Source organism: Camelus bactrianus, chromosome 9 (genome assembly GCF_048773025.1).
Source record: "Camelus bactrianus isolate YW-2024 breed Bactrian camel chromosome 9, ASM4877302v1, whole genome shotgun sequence".
In the NCBI taxonomy this organism is placed as follows: domain Eukaryota; kingdom Metazoa; phylum Chordata; class Mammalia; order Artiodactyla; family Camelidae; genus Camelus; species Camelus bactrianus.
In genome coordinates this window covers 62,812,707-62,833,984 of record NC_133547.1, presented here as the reverse complement: position 1 = coordinate 62,833,984, position 21,278 = coordinate 62,812,707, and the positions used below count along the sequence as shown (strand labels likewise).

General features: G+C 42.0%; 2 protein-coding genes across 2 annotated transcripts in view; both read left to right on the top strand.

Moving 5' to 3' along the window:
• CMTM1 (CKLF like MARVEL transmembrane domain containing 1) overlaps positions 1–3,722 on the top strand; it is a 10,902-nt gene extending 7,180 nt beyond the window's left edge. Inside the window, exons 4-5 of the mRNA XM_074370631.1 lie at positions 1,950–2,048; positions 3,588–3,722. Coding sequence (XP_074226732.1) covers positions 1,950–2,048; positions 3,588–3,635 — 147 coding nt within the window. The 3' untranslated portion in view covers positions 3,636–3,722. The remainder of the gene's footprint in view (positions 1–1,949; positions 2,049–3,587) is intronic.
• CMTM2 (CKLF like MARVEL transmembrane domain containing 2) lies at positions 3,723–21,278 on the top strand. The gene is made up of 4 exons (XM_010962555.3): positions 3,723–4,709; positions 4,843–5,001; positions 18,011–18,112; positions 18,473–21,278. The coding sequence occupies exons 1-4, from the start codon at positions 4,464–4,466 to the stop codon at positions 18,689–18,691; spliced, it is 726 nt and encodes a 241-aa protein (XP_010960857.1). The 5' UTR covers positions 3,723–4,463; the 3' UTR covers positions 18,692–21,278.

Here is a 21,278-nt window from a genome sequence, read left to right as displayed (position 1 = left end):
AAACTGCATTTATGACTAGGATCATTATTAATGTGCTTTCATCCAAATTCTCAATGATCTATGACTACAGCTAGTTAATTTTCATTTTAAAAAGTTTACATTCTGCTTCTTAGTCATAAGAATCCTTGTTCACATCTTTGAATATCTTGGTTTACACAATCCCCAGATGCTATGCTTCCTGCAAAGCTGCAAACCGCTGTACCTGCCCCACTGTGGGCAGATCTTTTGCTCAGCCTACAGAACCCAACTGGAACTGATTTTCAAACCTCATCACCCTGTTCCGTGTTCCCCCTCCAGTGTTAACCACCAGATGCCCAAGTAACAGACATTAGTGCCTTTTTAAGAAGCAAGGTCCCATTCCACGAAAGGGCTCCTTGCTCACCAATCTCAACAGAAAGAACACCTGGAGTTCACAGAAAGTTTACTATCTGTGGACATTTTGAAGGCAGACACCATCTGTCCATCTACACCTTGTGCATTCCCACACCCACTAGATGCCAAGCACCTCATCTGACACTTTCAGATTCAACATGCCATTTCATCCTCAGATGAACCCAATGAATCCCAGTCAATATCCCCATGTTGAAAATTAGCCTGTTGGCACAGGGTGGGTGATAAAATATGCCCCAAGTCACACATTGGCAGGAATTGGCAGGCCAGAAGAGTTGATCAATAAAATATACACATTCAGCCTAGGTAGATAATTCATCTCCTTCTTATCTGGGTGTCTCTGATGGGAGGCGATAGTGAGTTGAGTTCTGACCATTCCTTAGCAGATATTCAATCTTAGGCAATTTCATAAACTTCTCTAAGCCTCGGTTACATCCTCTTAAAAGGGGGATCCTAACAATACTGACTTTGGAGGGTGTTTGTGAGGTTTAAATGAGATAGCGACTGGGAAATGCTGGGCACGCTGAAGTGCTCCATTGGAGCCATTATGATTAGATTACAGGGCTCCTCTCCGCGTTTGGGCAGGGGAACCAGACAGGCTAACACTACCAAGTGCTGACACTACCAAATCAAGCCACCAAGAATTAAAGACTTAAAATGTTCAAATGAGCTATCTGGGCCATACGGAGGTCACATGACCTGGGCTTTTGCTCCTTCCCACACGCTGGGGCCACTGACTCATTGAGTACCTTCTCTTCCATTATCACTCTGCTACTAAAGCCCAGCCTCTGCTTATCTGCAGGGTGTGCCCCAGCCACTTTTCCTCACCCTTTATTTAGTACACAAAGAAATGACTGGGCCAGCAGTTAAAGAACCCAGTACTGATGTCCAGGAAGGACACAAATATCCTATAGATGTCAGGGCAAACTGAATTCTGGCCATGTTTTAGGAAAGAGCAAAAGTCAATTTCACACCAGAATACCAGGCCTGCTCCTCAGATGGGTCCCTGCCTTCTTGGGATGTGTGACCCTACAGAATAAATATGACCCAACTTTCAGAGTATCAGTTCTACCGATTTGCAGATTTGGGAGTGGAATTGAATCGGCAAAGTGTTCATCTAAATTTCTATGTTTATATTAAAATAAATGTATTATGGAATAGAACGCAGAATTTACATTAATTTAAAATACAAAACTTGCCAAAAAATCATATTTATGGTGGGCCAGTTTCGGTGAGGCCCCCAGACTTCTAGGTCTTTTTCGCGCTCATTTTCCTATGCCCTTTAAAAAGTCTGATGAAAAAGTTGTCAGCTCTTTTTTTTAAAGAGTGCTCTTTAATGACGTTAAACCCATTTCTGCTGACAGTCCTATCCAGGACCTTAAAATCACAGAAACTCACATCTCCAGAGATGTAAGAATTATGCTGTGGAAGGTTCTTCTTACTATTAATCAAAGGGAAAGTTTTAAAAAGGCATCCATCCTTGGGTAATTGACCAATTTAAATATTTTATGAAATTACATTTGCATGTAAAGTTGACAATTTTCAATTCTGTATTGCAGGATCTAATCAACAGTTTCATTACTGCTGTGTTCCTTTTAATATTGGCTGCCTTGGCGATACAAGAAAAGGAAAGAAGGCACTTATTCTACATTGGAGGGGTAAGTAGAGGCCTTCATGACTCCATTTAAGATCAGTATTTAAAGACTCTTTGAAAAGGGAAATTGGCAGACCATCATTATTTCATTTACAGAACATCCCCACCACTTTCTCTTCTCTTTCTTGCACTGACTTCAGAAGAGTTGAAGTTGCACAAACTCTAAGCTCATGAAAATCTTTATTCTAATACTCATGCTCCATGTAGGTACAAAAACAAGTCTGTAGACCCCCTTTTCAAAATCATACACACTATTTTTTTAAGTATTGCAACAAGATGTTCTTATCTATAAATAGGACTTTGACTTTTCTGGACCAGAGAATTATATTTTAAATCACATGAAAAGAATGACTGTAGGAGAAAAAAAGTACATTGTCAAGAGAGAGTGACTCAGGCTATTCAGGAAGGAAGGAAGTTCCCACACCAGGCTAGGCGTGCTCTGACTTAATCTTTACAACTCATTTTTTCAGATATGGAAACAGGTTAAAAACTTTACCCTGGGTCACAAGGCTGGGACAAATCCTCATCATAAGAAGAGCGCAAGAAATGGCAGATTAAATGCTTGGAAGATAGGGGGTGGGGAGTTGGGTGGTGAGACTTGAATTCAAGAAATTAAGCAATGAGAACAAAAATTAATCCAGAAAAACAAAGTCTAAGTTCTTTGAATTCATTCCATAATCAGTAAATATTTGTCAATCCCATTGGACTGTGCCAAGCTTGAGCTCACAGATTAGCTAGAGCAAGACGTACCTAAGAAAAAATTCATGAAGGCAGCCAAGGATTAAGGGATCTTAAAGAGAAACATACAAGGCAGGCAGGAGCAGGGAGCACCTGGAATCTCAGGTTTTGTAGGCCCCTGGCCCCCATCTGCTAACTCAGTTACCAAGCCTTCTTCCACCTGCCAGGAGCTCTTACCCTCTGGTCTCCCATCAATTTTTGCCTGGATGGCAGGAGCACTCCCCTCCCCTCCATTGGTCTCCAGCCTGGTTCACTTTCTGTTCATCTCATGGCAAGTGGGCTTTCTGAGTCTGGAATCTCACCTCTCCTCTTGATGAAGTCCCAGATCCTGCACCTCCTCAGCCTCAACTCTGCCCCCTCCCTCACCAGCTCCAGAGGATTCAGCCATACTAGATTCCTTGGAGATCCCAGTCCAGTACCTGGAGTTCTCCTCCCAGTTGGTCCCCTTGGAAACTACTTCCAAATATAGCTCAACAGTCCTTTCCACTGAGGAGCTTTCTCAGGGCCCTTCCCCCACCTGGAGCTTCCAAGGACCAGTGCCCTTCTCTGGTCCTGGTGCCTTAGGTATCAGGCGAGGTCGTCACCCTTAGAAAAGGCCATTTCCAAAATCTCTTTACCTGGGAATGGCAGAATGGGCCGCAGCAGCCAACTCTGCAGACACTAAGAAAATAGTGGAGGGTCTGAGAGGGACAGGAGTCCCAGTGCAGGTTGTGTATAGGGAAGACAGTTGCTGAGGAGCTGCAAAATAACCCTACCTTTCCTTCCCGCATATGGTCTTGTGTCTGACAGTCCCTGTGTCTCACAGCGGCAATCGTGTGTCTCGTCGATGGGACGGTGGTCACCAAGAGGATGAGGAATAATGTTAAAAAAGCCCTGGGAATCGAAAGCGAAACCGAAGTCACTCCCATCCCGGCTCAGGAAACCGCCCCAGCACCCGTGAAGGCACCCACGAGGGTACCCCAAAAGGGAACCCCAAAGGCACCTACAAAGACAGCCATGAAGCCACGCGGACCGGCCACTGCCCGGGCACCCTCGGAGGTATCCAAGGCGGGAACCTTGGAGCCACCCTCGCAGGCACCATTGGCTACTGCCTCCCGCCGCTCCCGCCGCTGAGCTCGCGTGCTGTCACCCATTTCGGCCTACTTGTGATCATAAAATCAGGGCTGCTAAATCGGGAACACCTCTGCTTGCTCGTGTTGCCTTGTGTAAAAGTGGAGTTACTTTTCCTGGCGCGTGTGAATGCACCCGCGCCCTCGCCCTCAGGAGGCTCTGGTTCCAGCCAACCCGACCCGAAGACGGGAGCAGCGGCTACAGCCGCCGGGCCACCTCACTAGGCCTCACTGGGCCGCTAGGGGATTTCCGCGCGGAGGTGGGACCGCCGTGGTGAGCCCGGGGCGGGGCGGGGCGGGGCGGGGGTTCCCGCGCTGAGGGTGGGCGGGCCTGGTGGTCCCCGCGGGTCCTCGCGCGACACCCGCCCCGCCCCGCGCGGGCGAGATGTGGCGCGCGGCGAGATGTGCTCGCGGCGAGGGCGCCAGACGTTGGCGTTCGCGGTCCTGGCGGTTGGTTGAGCGCCGCCTCTAAGCAGGTCGGTGGACATCAGGCTCGCTCAAAGGCCAGGCCTGTCCGGGGACCGCAGGAGAAACTGGGCAGGCCGTGAAAAGCTGAGGACTCCCACGCCAACATGGCTGACAAAGGCAAAAAGGGCAAACCCGGGCCAGCACCTGCCCCAGGGACCGCACCGGCGGCGGCGGAGCCCGCTCCTGCGGTGGCCAAGACCGAGGAAAAGAAAGAGGAGAAGCCGAAGTCGGTGCAGCCCAAGGATGAGGTGGGAACGAGGAAAGGATGTCGCCGCTACAGGTGGGAATTCAAGGACAGCAACAGAGAGTTCTGGGTTATGGGCCACGCTGAAGTCAAGATCCTGAGCTTGGTAAGTTGGGCTGGTGTCCCTGGGCAGGGGCCCAAGGACGGGAAGAGGGAAAAGGAACTTGTTCCAGGGGGCTCCAGAGGGGCTCCAGAGAGGCTGAGCTTTGGCAGTGGCTCAGGTGCCTGTCTCCCAGCAGGGCTGCCTAATAGGTTCGCTGATAATGTTCACCGGCACCACTGTGCACCCTCTCCTGACACTCATCATCACCATGGAGTTGTCCATCTTCTGCTTCTTCATCATTGTCTACACTTTCGCCATCCAGAGATACATGCCCTTCATCCTGTGGCCAATTTCTGTAAGTGAGGGGTGGTGGGGAATGCCTGCAGCTGGTGTGCGTTCACGCACGTGTCTTAACACCTGGAAAGTGACTGAACAGAGAGATAGGCCTCACATCCCTTATTTGTGCCCTGGGCATGGGCTCAGCACCTTTGGGTGGGCCAGAGCAGGGGCAGCTAAAATTCGGTAGAAAACTCCTCCCAAAAGCCCAGCTTGAGGGCAGGGGGGCCTCTTTCTTACCTGGTAGTTAAAGGAAGAGCCTTTGTTTCCCTGAGATTTTGCTTTCCTTGGGCGCAGGAGAGGTGTAGCAACCAGCAGTCCCTTCCAACCTCTGTGCCAGATCACACCTGACTGGAAAGATCACCCTGAAGGTACCCCATCCCCAGGGTTCAAAGGAAAAAATGAGTGGTGGGGGAGGGGATAACTCAGTGGTAGATACTGCCATTATAAATAAATAAATAAATAAACAAACCTAATTACCTCCTCCCACACCTCCAAACAAATAAGAAAAAAAATGAGTAAAATAAAATGAGAATTTTTTTAAAAAATCACTTCTAAAGCAGCCTCAGATCTCCACTGACTATCCCTGTGTGGGATGTTAAACCCAGAAGGATGTTCAGCCCAAAGCAGTAATCCATTGGAATGGGACTGAGCTGGGAAAGTTACCCAACCATTCCCAGACTCTGTTTCCTCATCTATAACATGAAGACAGTTAAAAATCTTGTGTGGGATTTTTCTTGAGGGGTGAAAGTAGAGTGCTTTACTCTGTGCCTGAGAACTCATGGACCTGAACCCCTTCTCATTACCTGTGTAATCACAAAGCATACCTACCTAACTTTCAACTAATCCAAGGCCCTGTACTTATTTATTGCACATTCCCAGCATGCCCCTAGAGCCCTGTGCTCACTGTTTATCTCACTTTGTGTATGAAATGGGTTCAGCATGGCCAAGTAACTTGCCCCCAGGTAACTCAGGTAGTACATGGCAGAAAAAGGATTCAAACCTGGCATAGTCAGTTGAGTCTGAGTCCTTGACTACATTCTGTCCTGCCTCCTTATTAAAGTTATTAGGGTCCAGGGATTGATAGGTCTCAGTTGGGTGGGTGAGGACTACCAGTATCAGAAGAAAGGAGAGGAGAACTGTTTAAGACTCTTGGGAAAGGAATAAGCAGAGGACAAAGTAAAGGGACAGGCAAAGGACATGTTCCCAGCCAAGGTGCTTGAGAAGATACTTTCAGTTCCAGCAAGATGAAAAATCAGTTAACCCTGAAAAATCCTCCTGCTGCACTTACCTAAAACTACTATGGGAAATGTAAAAGCTATTGCTTTAACTGAATGGCCAAACTGGCAAAAAAAAAAATAAATAAATAAAAGGAGGGAAACTCTGGTGCCAAAAGTGGAAGACAGAAGCAGTGATCAAATCAGGTGCTTCTGTGTGGGTGGGAATGACCCAGAAACTTAGAATGTGAATTTTCATGCACTCTCAAGTTAGGAGATGAGGCTTTGGTCTCAAGCAAAGTGGGGATTTAGAACTGAGAACCCTGCACAAGGCCAGCACCCTGCAAAGACTGCACCCTAAGGGAAAAGACAGAACATACTTTTCTCCTACACAGAAGAACAAGAAAGCATGTTCATCTCTGCACAAGTTTTGAGTAGAGAAAAACAAAAAAGACCACCATGAGAAATAGGAACCTTGAGCCTACACTTTGTACAGATTTGGTATAAGTTTTCCCTACCTTCAGCCTAGAAACCTTCATGTAGCCTAAAAAACTGAATGCCTGAGAATTGGCATAAAAATTGATCCCAATTTGATAGTATTCTGGAGAAATCCATGGGACTCCTGACAGAAACAAATGCAAAATCATAATCAAAGCATAAAGAGATTCTCACAAGGTAGGTGCAGGGGTGTGTGTATGTTGAAGGGGAGGGGGTTGTCAAAAATGAAATCACAGTTCAGAACTGCAAAACACCTGATTCTAAAATCCTGTGACTAAAAATCAGGAGCCAGCAAACATAGCAAATGGGAGGATTAGAACCCTGAGAAAATGCAATCATAGAGGAACTTCTGCAAATAATTTGAAATATACTTAAATTATAAAGACATAGATAAAGGCCCTAAGAAAAGAATAAAACATTATGAGGATAGAATAGATCTTTTCTTTTAAAGTACAAGATATAATGTCTAGAATCAAACAGATAGTCATTGAAATAAAAATGTCAATAAATGGGTTAAAGAGCATATCAGACAAAAGCTGGAGAATTAGTGAACTGAAGGATATGGGGAAGTTACCAGCATATAGTACTGAGAGAGAAAATACAAAAGAGAGAAGTTGAAACATAGAATAGGAATGAGAAAGTCCTTCATAAGCCTAATAGGTGTTCTGGAAGAAGACATTCAAGAGAAGGGGGAAGAAATATGCAAAGTGATAGTGACCGAGAACCCCCCAGATTTAATGAAAGTAGCATCACTAAAAATGGCAGAGTAGGGAACTCCAAATCTCTGTCCTTCCACTAAAGCAATGGTTAAGCTCTCAAAAACTATCAGAATCAACTTTTTCAGAACTCTGGAATCTAATTAAAAAAACCAAGAGAATACTTATTGAATAAAAATGCTATTGAGTTTTGGTAAGAGAAAGTTGTGGCATTTTAACTTAAACTGCCTGCTTCCCTCACTCCCCAGCTTGTCAGTGGCCAAGAAGATAACCCACATTCCTGACCACATTCCTCACTGGTGGGAGAGGGAACAATACCAACCTTGTTCCCAGAGAATTATGGTTGTGTGTTTGACCTGTCTGGTGGCTTCCTGAGGGATTGGCCAGGGACTTGGCTTTGTTGCACCTGCCTCAGAGTTTTCTCAGACAAGCAGCCTACTAGATAGCATTTGTCAAAAGCATTTAAAAGCATACGTACTAAATACAGCCACCGGGGGCAAGGTTTCCCAAGCAGTAGACAGACAAGAAGTTTGGGAAGGAAGAGGCTTGGGAAGGAGATGCATGGGGGACTAAGAGCTTTGAAAAGCTCCCACATATACCAGGGAATCTAGGAGGACTGCGCACGACCAGGGCTGGACACAGGCACAGAAAAAACCCTAAGCTTTCACCTTTGACTGACCTCTAGGCTCTGCACAAGCAGCAAATGAAAACTGAGAGTGTTGAAGGAATGCCCCAACACAGAGCCAGTCTGCAAAGACTTGTTTCCAGATATATAAGGAAACTGCCATCAAATTGCAACTGACTAGTAAGCTAATGAAAAACAGACTAAAGTGGCCACACAAGAGAAAGAATACAGTCTTTCAAAACATAGTATAGGAAAAATTATTAAATATAAACAGCTCACAACAAGCAGCAACAACAAACCCTGGGGAGTAGAAGCAGTGTGGTTTCCAGAGTAACTATGTTACAATATTCAAAATGCCCAGTTTTCAAAGAATTATAAGGCATACAAAGAAAGAAGTGTGGCCCATTCACAGAAAAAAAATATTAATAGAGACTGTTCTTGAGGAAGCCCAGATATTAGACTTACTAGATGAAGAGTTTAAATCATCTGTCTTTAAAATGCTCAAAGAACTAAAAGAAACCAGGAGAACAATTCATTAACAAATAGACAATGTCAGTAAATAGAAGTTAAAAAAGAAACCAAATAGAAATTCTGGAGCTGAAAAGTAATACCACTGAAATGAAAATTTCACTAGAGTTGTTTAACAGTAGATTTCAGCAGGCGGAAGAATGAATCAGTGAACCTGAAGATTGGTTGATTGAGACCATTCAGTTTGAAGAACAGAAAGAAAAAAGAATGAAGAAAAAAATGAACAGAACCTAAGAGACCTGTGGGACACAATCAAGCATACTAACACAGGTAGAGTTCCAAAAGGAGAGGAGAGAAAGGGGCATAAAGATTATTCAGAGAAATAATGGGCAAAAAAACCCCACATTTGGTAAAAGATATGAGACTACACATCCAAAAAGCACCAGGTAGGATGAACTCAAAGTGATCTATACTGAGACACATTATAATCAAACTGTTCAAAGACAAGGAGAAGGTCTTGAAAGCTGTAAGAGAGAAGCAACTCATCTTGTACTAGGGACCCTTTATAAGATTAACAGCCAGTTTCTCATCAGAAGCCCTGGAGTCCCAAGGGAGTGGAATGGTGTAGTTAAAGTCCTTGAAGGAAAAAAACAACTGTCAACCAAGAATTCTATCCTTTGAATTTGCTACCTGTTATGAGTTTAATTATTTACCCCTACTATATGTTGATGTCCTAACCCCCAGTACTTATGAATATGACTTTATTTGGACATAAGGTCTTTGCAGATGGTCGAGTTAAGATGAGGTTATCAGAGTGGGCCCTAATGCAAGATGACTAGTGGCTTTATAAAAAGGAGAAATTTGACACAGGGACAGACATATATAGAGGCATATATAGAGACAATTTGAAGAGAGACAGGAAGAAGATAGGAAGGCAAGACAAGCCAAGGAATGACTGAAGCTATGAGAAGCTAGAAGAGAAGCCCCAAACAGTCATTACTCAGCACCTTTAGAGGCAGCAGGGGCCTGCCAACATCTTAATTTCAGACTTCTGGCCTCCAGAACTGAAAGACAATAAATTTATGTTCTTCTGAGCTACCCAAGTGGCAATCCCAAGAAATGAATACAGTATCCTTCAAATTTGAAATTATCCTCCAAAATGTACCTTTCAAAAATAAAGGAGAAATTAAGATATGCCCATATAAATAAAAGTTGAGGGAATTTGTTGCTAGTACACCTGCCCTACAAGAAGTACTCAAGGGAGTCCTCCAGGCTTAAGTGAGAGGACACTAGACAGTATCTTGAAGCATAAAAGAAGTAACACTAGTAAAGGTAAGTACATAGGCAAATATAAAAGCTAGTATTAATGTATTTTTGGCTTGTAACTCCTTTTTCTTCTCTGATATGATTTGAAGGGGAAATGCATAAAACAATTGTTGTAAATCTATGTTAATGGGCCACAGTGTATGAAGATATAATGTGCTACAATAATAATGAGTTTTTGTGTACTATTGAAGCTAAGCTGATATCAATTCAAACTAGATTGTTGTAAATTTAAGATTAATTGTAACCCCGAGGTAACACTAAGAAATTAACTAAAATATATAGAGAAAGGAAGGGGGAGGGTATAGCTCAAGCAGTAGAGTACATGCTTTGCGTGTACGGTCCTGGATTCAATCCTCAGTACCTCCTCTAAAAATAAATAAATCTATCTCCCCCAACCAAAAAAAAAAAATTAAAAAATATACAGAAAGGAAATGAGGGGGGAATAAATTGGTATATTATAAAAAATTAAATGCAAAAAAGGCAGCAATGGAGATACTGAGGAACCAAACGATATGACACATAAAAAATAAATAGCAAATGACAAATAAGTCCTTATCAGTAATTATTTTAAATTATACATGGATTAAACTCTCCAACTAACTAAAAGGCAAAGTTTATCAGAATGGATTAAAAAAAAAATAGTCCATGATCCTACTATATTAGGATCACAAGAGAGTCACTTTACATCCAAAGATACAAATAGGTTGAAAGTGAAAGTATAAAAAGATACTCTATGCAAATAGTAACCTAAAAAGAACCTAGTCTAATCAATATTAGACTTAATTAAAGACATGAATTCTCAAAGAAGGACCAAGAAGATTAAATAAAAATAAAACTACACCTAGACATGTCATAGAGGCACAGCTGATCATAGAGGCACAGCTGATCATCAGAGACAAAGGAAAACTTAAAATCAAACCAATGGAAAAGACAATTTACCTTAAAAAAGAAAGCTCAAACTGTTAGACTAAATTCATATTTTTCATCAACAATAAAAGTTGCCAGAAAACAATGGAATAGTTTCTTTGAAGGGCTGAAGTGAAAAGAGTGAAAGACTCTACTAGACAAAGAAAGTAAGATTTCCTTTCATTGACCGTCACTGAAGGAACTACTGAAAGACTTAAGGAAGAGGGAAATTAAACCCAAAAGAAATGTTTGCAATGTAAAAAAGGAACAGTAAGCAAAGGACCTAGTACCTTTGTAGATTGACTTAACATTAAGACAGAGGTTGCTTGGTTTTTAAAAAACTATTAGTAGCTTATCTGGGGAGAGAACACTAAAACAATGTGGAACTAGAACAGTAGCAGCACAGTAACATGGAAGACCACAGTGGTAGTATCCGATGATAATTAAAAGTCCTTGATTCAGGGGGCATTTGGTAATCCTATTAGCATTACTGTATTAAAACATAGCGGGAGGGTATAGCTCAAGTGGTAGAGAGCATGCTTAGCATGCACAAAGTCCTGAGTTCAACCTGCACTACCTCCTCTAAACATAAATAAATAAATAAACCTATTTACCTCCCTCCTCAAAAAAACAAACAAACAAAAAATATATATATGTGTATATTAAAACATAATACTATTTTGCTAACAAATAGAATTCCAGGAGATATAACATCAAACCTATTGAGGAGAAAGGGTGAAAAGAGAATAAAAGAATTGACTCGACAGAAGGGAAATATAAAAGGAATCTGTGATTTATGTTAAATAGAAAAAAATGGTAGACATAAATCCAAATATATCATAAATTATGACAAATACAAATGGACTATATTCTTGATTTAAAAGACAAAGGACTCTAAAAATACTTTTTTTTTAATCCAGCAATGTACTAAATTACAGGGCATGTGGAGAAAGGTTATAAGAGATGGAAAAATTAAGAACTAACTAAAAGAAAGCCAGCATAACTTTACTACCAGATTAAACAAATTTTGTGTTTTAAAAAATAAATATATAAAGAGGCTCACTACATGTAACAATTCTGAACTTGTATGCACCTACCAGTATAGCCCCCAAAATATAAAAGACAAAAATGGACTTAACTACAAAGAAGAATTGACAAATAGGAACCATAGTGGAAGATTTTAACATACATCCCTCAGTAATTGATGGCTTGATCCACTGACACATATAAAACATATAAAAACCTACACCCAAGAATAAAAGGCTATGTATTCTTTTCAAAGAACACTTGGAACAATTATAAATTAAAACTAACCTCAATGAAACCACAAAGCACATAGAAACAAATAACAAAGAACTAATATAATACAGACTGCATTCTCTAACTTCAATGCAATATAATTAGAAATCAGTCAGTAAAAATTTATATCTTTATGTATTTGTAAGGAAATTAATGTTTTCCCCCAAACATAGGGGGTTGATTTAATTATATGTCATATTTGCAAATACTGTGTGTAGGATGCAGCTAAACAATTCAAGTTCAAACCTGTATAATTAGATGAAAAGAATGAAAATTAACAATTCAAATATGTATCTCAAGAAGATACCAAACAAAACCAAAAAGATGGAATTAAGAAGTCAATGTCAAATGTAAGAGCTAAAATTAATGAAATAGGAAACAAGATCCATAGTGAGGACGAATAAAACCAAAATCTAATTCTTTAAAAAGACTACTAGGGGAGAGTATAGCTCCAGTGGTAGAGTGCATGCTTAGCATGCATGAGGTCCTAGGTTCAATCCTCAGTACTTCCTCTAAAAATAAATAAATAAATAAACCTAATTACCTCCCACCAAAAAAAAATTTTTTTTTTAATTTTTAAAGACTAACAAAGGAGATAAGCCTCAAGAAAAAAGAGAACAAAGAAAAATATTAGAATAAAGAAGAGATTTTAAAGATCACAAGGAAAATATGAATTTTTATGTCAATAAACTGGAATGTAACAGTTAATCTAGAAAAATATATGAGGTACAAAAATTGACTCAAAAAGAAGTAGAAAAACAGGTTATAAAATAATTCACCCATTTTTCATCTGGCACTTGTTTCATTTTTTACATTTAAATCTTTTGATTTATTTGGAGTCATTTTTGTATATGGTGTGAACCATGGCTCCAGCTTTATATCCTGATGGCTCTCCAGCTATTCTACCCTATCATTCAATTTATTCATTTATTGAATAGTACATCTTTTCCCCAGATTTGAAATGGCATTTTTGTTAAATGCTAAAATTTCATATGCAGGGTTCATTTCTAGGCCTCATATTCAGTTCCATTGGTCTGCCCCTTTTTGCTCTTCAAAAAAAAGGGGGGTGCTTTATAATATGTTGTACCATCTGAAAAGGCTTTGATCCTAAAACCAGACATGAGTTGGCCAACAAGCACATGAAAAGATGCTCAATATCACTAATTATTAGAGAGATGCAAATCAAAACTACAGTGAGGTATCACCTTACACCAGTCAGAATGGCTATATCAAAAAGTCTGCAAATAATAAATGCTGGAGAGGGTGTGGAAGAAAGGGAACCCTCCTTCACTGTTGGTGGAGAATGTAAACTGGTGCAGCCACTATGGAGAACAGTATGCAGATTTCCTTAAAAAACTAAAAATAGAGTTACCGCATGATCCAGCAGTCCCACTCCTAGGCATATATCTGGAGAAAACTCCAATTCGAAAGGTACATGCACCCCAATGTTCATAGCAGCACTATTTACAATAGCCAAGACAGAAGCAATGTAAATGTCCATTAACAGATGACTGGATAAAGAAGTTGTGTGTGTGTGTATGTGTGTATACATGCACACATATACACAGTGTTATATTACTCAGCCACTAAAAAAGAATAAAATACTGCCATTTGCAGCAACATGGATGGACCTAGAGATTATCATACTAAGTGAAGTAGGTCAGACAGAGAAAGACAAATACCATATATCAATTATATGTGGAATCTAAAAAAATAACACAAATGAACTTATTTACAAAACAGAAGTAGACTCACAGACATAGAAAAACAAACTTACGGTTACCAAAGGGGAAAGATATGGGAAAGGATAAATTAGGAGTTTGGGATTAATATATATAAAAAAGATAACCAATAAGGGCCTACTGTATAGCACAGGGAACTATATTCAGTATCTTGTAATAGCCTATAATGGAAAAGAATCTGAAAAAGAACATACACACACACACACACACACACATAACTGATTCACTTTGTGGTACACCTGAAACTAACATAACATTGTAAATCAACTATACTTCAATAAAAAAAATTTTTTTAAACCTTATTAGGAAAAAAACAGACATGATAAAGAAAGTAAACTATAGGCCTATATTATTTGAATATAGACATAAAAATTCTAAGTAAAATATTAGCAAACTAAATCAAGTAATATATAAGCAAAGAGTACCTCATTATCAAGCAGAGCATCTTCCAAGAATGTAAAGGGGTTTAGTCTCAAAATCCTGTTAACATAATTCACCATCTTTTATTTAAAGGAGAAAACCATTTAATCATCTCATAAGCTGCAGAAAAACTATTTAGTAACAGTCAATACTAATTTTCAGAAAACTCTTTGCAAACAGGGAGAAAAGGGAACTTCCTTAACTTAATGAAAGATAACTACCCAAACCTAAAATAACATTGCATTTCGTGGTAAAACGTTAGAGGCATTTCCCTGAAGATGCCTACTGTTCCCACTTCTGTTCAGCATTGTGCTGGCCATCTTAGTACAAAGTGACAAGAAAATAAGTATGTGGACTGGGAAGGAGGAACTAGTGTTACTCACTGGTAATATGATTCTCTACACCGAAAATCCAAGAGAACATACAGTCAAATTATTAGATTGAGTTCCACAAGGTTATGAGAAACAGAAACAAGTGTTCCTGAATACTAGCCACAAATAATGAGAAAATGTGGCTTTTGAAAGAAACCATTTAAAACAGCAAGGTGTCTGAGAATAAACCTGTTCAAAGATTGTAAAACTTTACATAGGATGACATTTTGTCAATGGACATAAAAGAAAAATCTAAGTGGAGAAATATACCACATTAAAGATGTGAAGTTACTATCATAAAGATGGCCATTTCATTCCAAAGTAATCTATACATTAAATAAAATTTCAACCTAACAGAGGTTGTTTGTGGAACTCTGCAAGGTGATTCTAAAATTCTTATGGAGGAATAAAAGGAACTACAAGGATGGACTCACCCAATGAGATACCAGAATTACTATAAAGCTTTGGTACTAGCCCAGGGATTGACAAAAGGACTAATGGAATTGTAATGGACTGAATGTTTGTGTACTCCCAAAATTCATGTGTTGAAATCCCAGCCCCCAGTGTGGCTGTACTTGCAGATGGGCCCTCCAAAGTAGTAATTAAGATTAAATGAGGCCATTTGACACAACATTGTAAAGTGATTATAAATCAATAAAAAATGTATAAAAAAAAGATTAAATGAGGCCAATCAACAGATGACTGGATAAAGAAGTTATGGTATATTTATACAATGGAATACTACTCAGCCATAAAAAATCCCATATGCAGCAACATGGATGGACCTGGAGATTGTCATTCTAAGTGAAGTGAGCCAGAAAGAGAAAGAAAAATACCATATGATATCACTTATATTTGGAATCTTAAAAAGACAAAAGTACTTATTTACAAAATAGAAACACACTCACAGACATAGAAGACAAATTTATGGTTACCGGGGGGAAAAGGGGAGGGAAGGGATAAATTGGGAGTTTGAGACTTGCATATGCTAACTTCTATATATAAAATAAACAGCAAGTTTATACGGTAGAGCACAGGGAACCATATTCAATCTTGCAGTAACCTATAGTGAAAAGGAATATGAAAATGAATGTCTATGTATATGTATGCACTATCATGCTGTCCGCCAGAAACTGACACAACATTGTAAACTGACTATGCTTCAATTAAAAAAAAATTAAATGAGGCCGTAAAGGTGGGGCCCTGCTTTAATAGGATTAGTGTCCCTATAAGAAAGGACAAGAGAGGTCTGTCTCTCCCTCTACCTCCTCCCCACCCCCACCTTGCCCATCATGGAAAGGCCATGTGAGGCAATGGTGAGAAGGCAGCCATCTGCAAACCAGGAAGAGTCCTCACCAGAAACTGAATTTGATGGCACTCTGATCATAGACTTCAGGTCTCCAGAACTATGGGAAAATAAATGTCTGTTGTTTAAGCCACCCAGTCTGTGGCATTTTGTTATGGCAGCCTGAGCAAACCAATACAGGAATAAAAAAGAAAACTCAGAAATAGATACATACTTATGACAACTTGACATATGATAGAGGTGGCATAACACAGCTGAAGGGAATATTTAATAAATGTTCTTGGGACTATGAGAAAGAGAAGGAGAAACTGTGTATACCATTAAAACTAAACTTTATAACAGAAAACATCATAAACAAAAATTTTTATACAAGCCAGTAGAAAAATGGGGTAAGAGGTAGGTACAGGCAGGAAATCCAAATGCCTAAAACGTGTTTTTTAAAACACTTCATTTTTAAAACCAGCAACCTGAAAGTTAAAACAACAAGGTCCTATTTCGACTCACCAGATGGGCAAAAATAAATCAGCCTGGTCATCCTGGACCTTGGCAGGTACATGGGAAACCAGAGCCCCTATACGTACGTGGCTGGTGGGAGTGGACGCTGGCCCAAGCACTTTAGAGAGACCTGGGCAATACTTCGATGAGGAAAGATGCGCACGGTAGGCTCAGACAAGAGTGTTAACTGTGGGCACAGTTGGCAATAATAATTTTCTAAACAGTAAAAACACTCCAGTGCCTCTAGTTTCGTTTCTTCATGCAGTAGAATACATCAGCTAAAGTTAATGATTTCAATCTCTATTTCTGAAAATGGGTAAATCTCAAAAACTTGGTTAAGTTTTAAAAATTTAAAAAACACATGCTATAAGATACATCTTTTATTTACATTTTTGAAACATAAAATATTGTATATTGTGAGTGAATATACAATATGGAGGAAAATACTAATACACACTTAGGAAAGCTACCCATTGACTTGGAACACATGTAGGAGGCGGGAAAGGGGATGGAAAAAAGTGTTTTTTTGTTTTTGGGTTTTTTTTTTTTTTTTGACTTTTTTATTGAGAGTCCTCAGGCAAATATTGCAAGATGTTAACATCTGTTTAATCTCAGTGATTCATGGCTGATGGAGGTAGGGGTGAGGATGGGACGGCCTATTATTTTCTATATGTTTGAAATGTATTAAAATTCAAAACATTAAAAAGGAAAAGAGAAGGCCTGAGACAAAGTGACCAGAGAAGGACAACCTGCAGAAAGTGGCATCAGAGAAACCAAGGGGAAAGGTGGGCATTGTCCAACGCTGCAGGGTCGGCTGCTGCCCACAGGATTGAGAGGATGTACAAGCTCTGGGCCAGCATCACCCCTGGAATGATGGGGAGGAAGCCGGCTTACTGTGGCCATGGTTTGGCCAACTCTGAGTTAAGTTTGGCTGTGCCAGGGAGCAACGGTGGGTGGTACTCGAGGGAAGGCAGCGTGAGAGACAGCCCTTTTGCCCAGTCTGAGAACATCTGGACCTTACCAAGGGAAACAGATCTGGAGCAAGGGCAAGACTGAGGTCTCAAGGGATGGGAAGGAGGGTTGATGATGAAAGAAGTAGTGAGGCCTTGCAAAGCCAGGGGTCGGGGGGGGGTGTTGTCTAACAAGTAAGGTGGGGGAACAGGGAGGGCTAGGGGTAAAGAAGCAGCTGCTAGGCTCCCAATGTTGGACCAGAGTCCAACAGAGCTCCTGCCAGCAACACAGCCCACCCCGGATTCAGAAAGAAGTGCTGGCCCTGAGAGTATAAAGAGGCTGTGAAGTGGTACCCAAGAGGGACGTCAGTAAGTTGGATAGTTACTTAAGTGAGCACTGGGAGGGGGAAACAACATAGCCACTAAATGTGTGGTTTCACAGATAAGATGGTAGCCAGGGTGGCCCCTAAAGGCAGTTAAGCATCTTGGGCTTTGTTTCTCAACTCAGTCCAGCTGGGGGCGGTCAGAGGCATGTCCGCTTAGCCCAGTAAATATTCATCTTCCTGTACATGTTTCTAAAATCAGGCAGAATTTTGAAAACCACTCCCTTTGGAGGAAGCTAGGCCAGGTCCGGTGTTGGCGGGGCCTCGGCTCCTTTTCATGCTGGCTTATCTCTCCCACGCTTTCAGGACCTTCTCAACGACCTGTTTGCCTGCGGCTTCCTTGGGTGGGCCGTGTACTTTGCTGTGACAAGTCGGCAAACCATGCCACTGCACTACGTTATTGCTGTGGTGAGTCTTTCACATTGGGCTGTTAATTTGTTCAGAAATCACCACTTTTGGAGAATGGTTAGCCTCCTCTGTTTTAAGGAAAAGGATCCCAAGATCCAAGCAAAGTTTAAAAGTAAAGTTGGTCAGTGTTTCCAGTGGAGAGGCCATTCGAATGGATACGATGTCTAGGGAGCCAGCCCAGCCAATGGCTTCCTCATCGAAGGGGAGGGGAGGAGCAAACACAGAGCCGCTCTGGGTCTGGGAGCTTGAGGGGACAGCGGAAGAGGTTAAACAGCACCCATGGACGAGTCAGAGCCGGGAAGGAACTAAGACAGCTTTGGAATGAAAAGCAACAGTTTCGAGGGTTCTTTTGTTTTCCAGGTCCTTATTGGTGTGGCTGGACTTTTTGCTTTAATCGATGTATGTCTTCAAAGAAAACACTTCAAAGGCAAGAAGGTCAGAAGGAATGTGCTGATTCCTCCAGGAAAGGAAAAAGAGGGTGAACAGGCAAAGGAAGGGGGAAAACCAGGGGAAGGAGACAAGGGGAAGGATAAAGGAGCAGCCCCAGCAGCCCCAGCAGCCAAGGGAGGCAAGAAGTGAGGCCGGGTCCCCGCAATCGGAAACGGCAGTGTATTTTACAACAAAACAGATTTCCACTGTATAACTTGTCTTCTCTCTAGAATGATCTTCTTTTCCATTTTAACAACCACCTTTGCCTGGAAGAGAAATTTCTCCTTAAATGGATTGTAAAGCTTAAAGTTGATGTAAACGTTATTTTGTTCATTCAACAAAAGTAACCACAAGTTTTGGTGCAGAGGGTGAGGCTGGAGCTGGGCCTCTGAAGGTGCCCACAGGCATGGACGGTTTGGGGAACCAGAAGCGTGGGTGACACCAGTTGTCAACGCTGACCAGCCAAAGGGGCTGGAGGAAAAGGAGAGACTGGAAAACAAAAGGATGCATTTTGTTCTCATCGATGTTTTTGTTTCACTTTTTAAAAAAGCATCCAGGTAGCCACCGTGAGAGAAATAAGGCCATTGGCCTTCCTTACTCTTACCCTGCAGTTTAGTGTTGGTCCTCATTTGAAGGGCACTTGGGCGGGATCATGTTGTCAGGGCTTGAGGTCTCCAAGAGCCGGAGTCAGGCTGGGCACAGGAGGAACTGATGGGACAGCTCCCTCACAGATAGCCAGCCAGCCTTCGACCTGCAGGGTCTCCAGGGAGACCCTGACCCTGAGCTAATCTCAGGTGGGCCCTAGAGCCACAGTTCTCACATGCAGGTCTCAGTCAGGGCCCCACTCTCACTGGACAGTCCTGCCATCCCGGCAGGAGAAGGGTCATCCTCATGAGAGGAAAGCGAGGTTCCAAACAAATGCATAAGGAGCTGGGATGAGGTCTGTGTGTGTGTGGCGGGATGGGGGCCGGTGGGTCAAATGGGGAGACCCCATCCCAGCCAGGGACAATGTGAGAGACAGGCTGGCAGGGTCTGCTGGGCCTTGGGAGCCATGATAACAACTTGGGCCTTTGTCCTAAGTGCCATTGGGATTCCTTGAAGGTGCAGGGGCTGCTTAGAAAGGGAGAAGATCACACACTTGACTGCTGCTGAGAAGGGAGTGCTGCTGGAAGGAGGCTGCTGCCTGTCATTCAGGTGGGAAGGTGGGCAGCTGGGGCAGCATCTGGTGAAACTTGGGATGGCCATGCCCTGCTGCTGGTCTCAGCCACAGCACCTCTACCCTTAAGGCCCACTACTCCCTTTGCAGCACCCACACTGCCCCCTTCAGGCCAGTCAGAGTGAGGCAACCCTACTGAAAGTGGGAGCAACTAGAGGGAGTTACATCATAGGGAAAGACTCAAAAATGCACATTCTTCTGCTCTGTGGTCTAGAATTCCTCTCCTAGGTATTCAGACCAAGAGGAATTATGTACTAGAATGTTCTTAACAGCCAAAAAGCTAGAAAAGGCCAAATACTTAAAAGGTGATAAACTGCTACATTCATAAAATGGAATACTACTCAGCAATAAAAAATAAGCTACTGATACAACACAATGATGGATAATGACAAAAATAAAAGATTCATATGACGAATAGAAGATTCGTATGATGAATCTCACATCATATTGAGTGAAAGATGCCAGACACAAAAGGACATACCATATGATTCCATTTCTATGCAATTCAAGAACAGGGAAAGACAGGCATATCACTCTTCAGGGTCTCTGCACAAAGATGAAATTGAAGCAAAAGCACTGGAACAGAACAGCTAAAACCTCCGGAGGTGGTTCTTGCTCTCTTGGTGTCATAACATTACCAGAAAATCCAGACTGAGCAAAAAAGTATAAGACGTTCAAAGTCAATGTGAAAAGAACCTGAATTTTCAGTATTTGAAAACATAACTAAAACATGACTGAAGTGCCTGGAAGGAAATGAAGATGGCAGAGAATGCTGAGCTCCTCCATGAACATATCTACGTGTGCAGCAGCTCTCGTGGAAAACAAGCTGGAGACTGGCAGAAAGACTCTTATACAACCAAGGCTGTAAAGAAAGTTCCACACAGAGTCGGGTAGAAAGGGAAGAGAAGCAATCAGGTCAAGACCTGCACCCCTGGGAGGGGACACAGAAGAGGAGGGGGATTACACAGGTTCAGATATCCTCCCTGCAGAGTGAGCAGTTCAAACCACATACTGGGCACCCAGCCCTGGGCTCTGACACCAGGAGGACGAGTTCCCTTACCTGGTTAAAAAACTACTGGGACTAACAAGAGGACTGTAAGAAACCTAGGCTCCACTTGTGAAGAGTGCACACATGCATGCTTACTCCTCCTGGGACCAAGGCCAAGGCCGAGGAAGCAGACTGGAACTTCCCAGGGCTCTAGCCAGTTTCCCACCACTGCTCCTGCGTGTGCCTTGGCCCATGTCAAGTGCCCACTCTGGCCCCTCATTCTTCAATACTCTTCCCCTCTGGGGAGAAGGTGCCAATGCTGGGAGGAGGGAGATTACACACTTAGAGGGAACATGAACTTCAGGTTTTCTGCTCTAGAATCCTGGGCCCCTCCCTCGCCCCCGATAAGGTGGTATCAGCCACTGGGCAAAAGAGGAAACCTAGCTCACACCAGGCTCTCCAGCCCCATCTCCCACCAGGGAGACAGCTGACAGCATACCCTGGGGGAAGACATGACCCGTGCTCATTTCAAA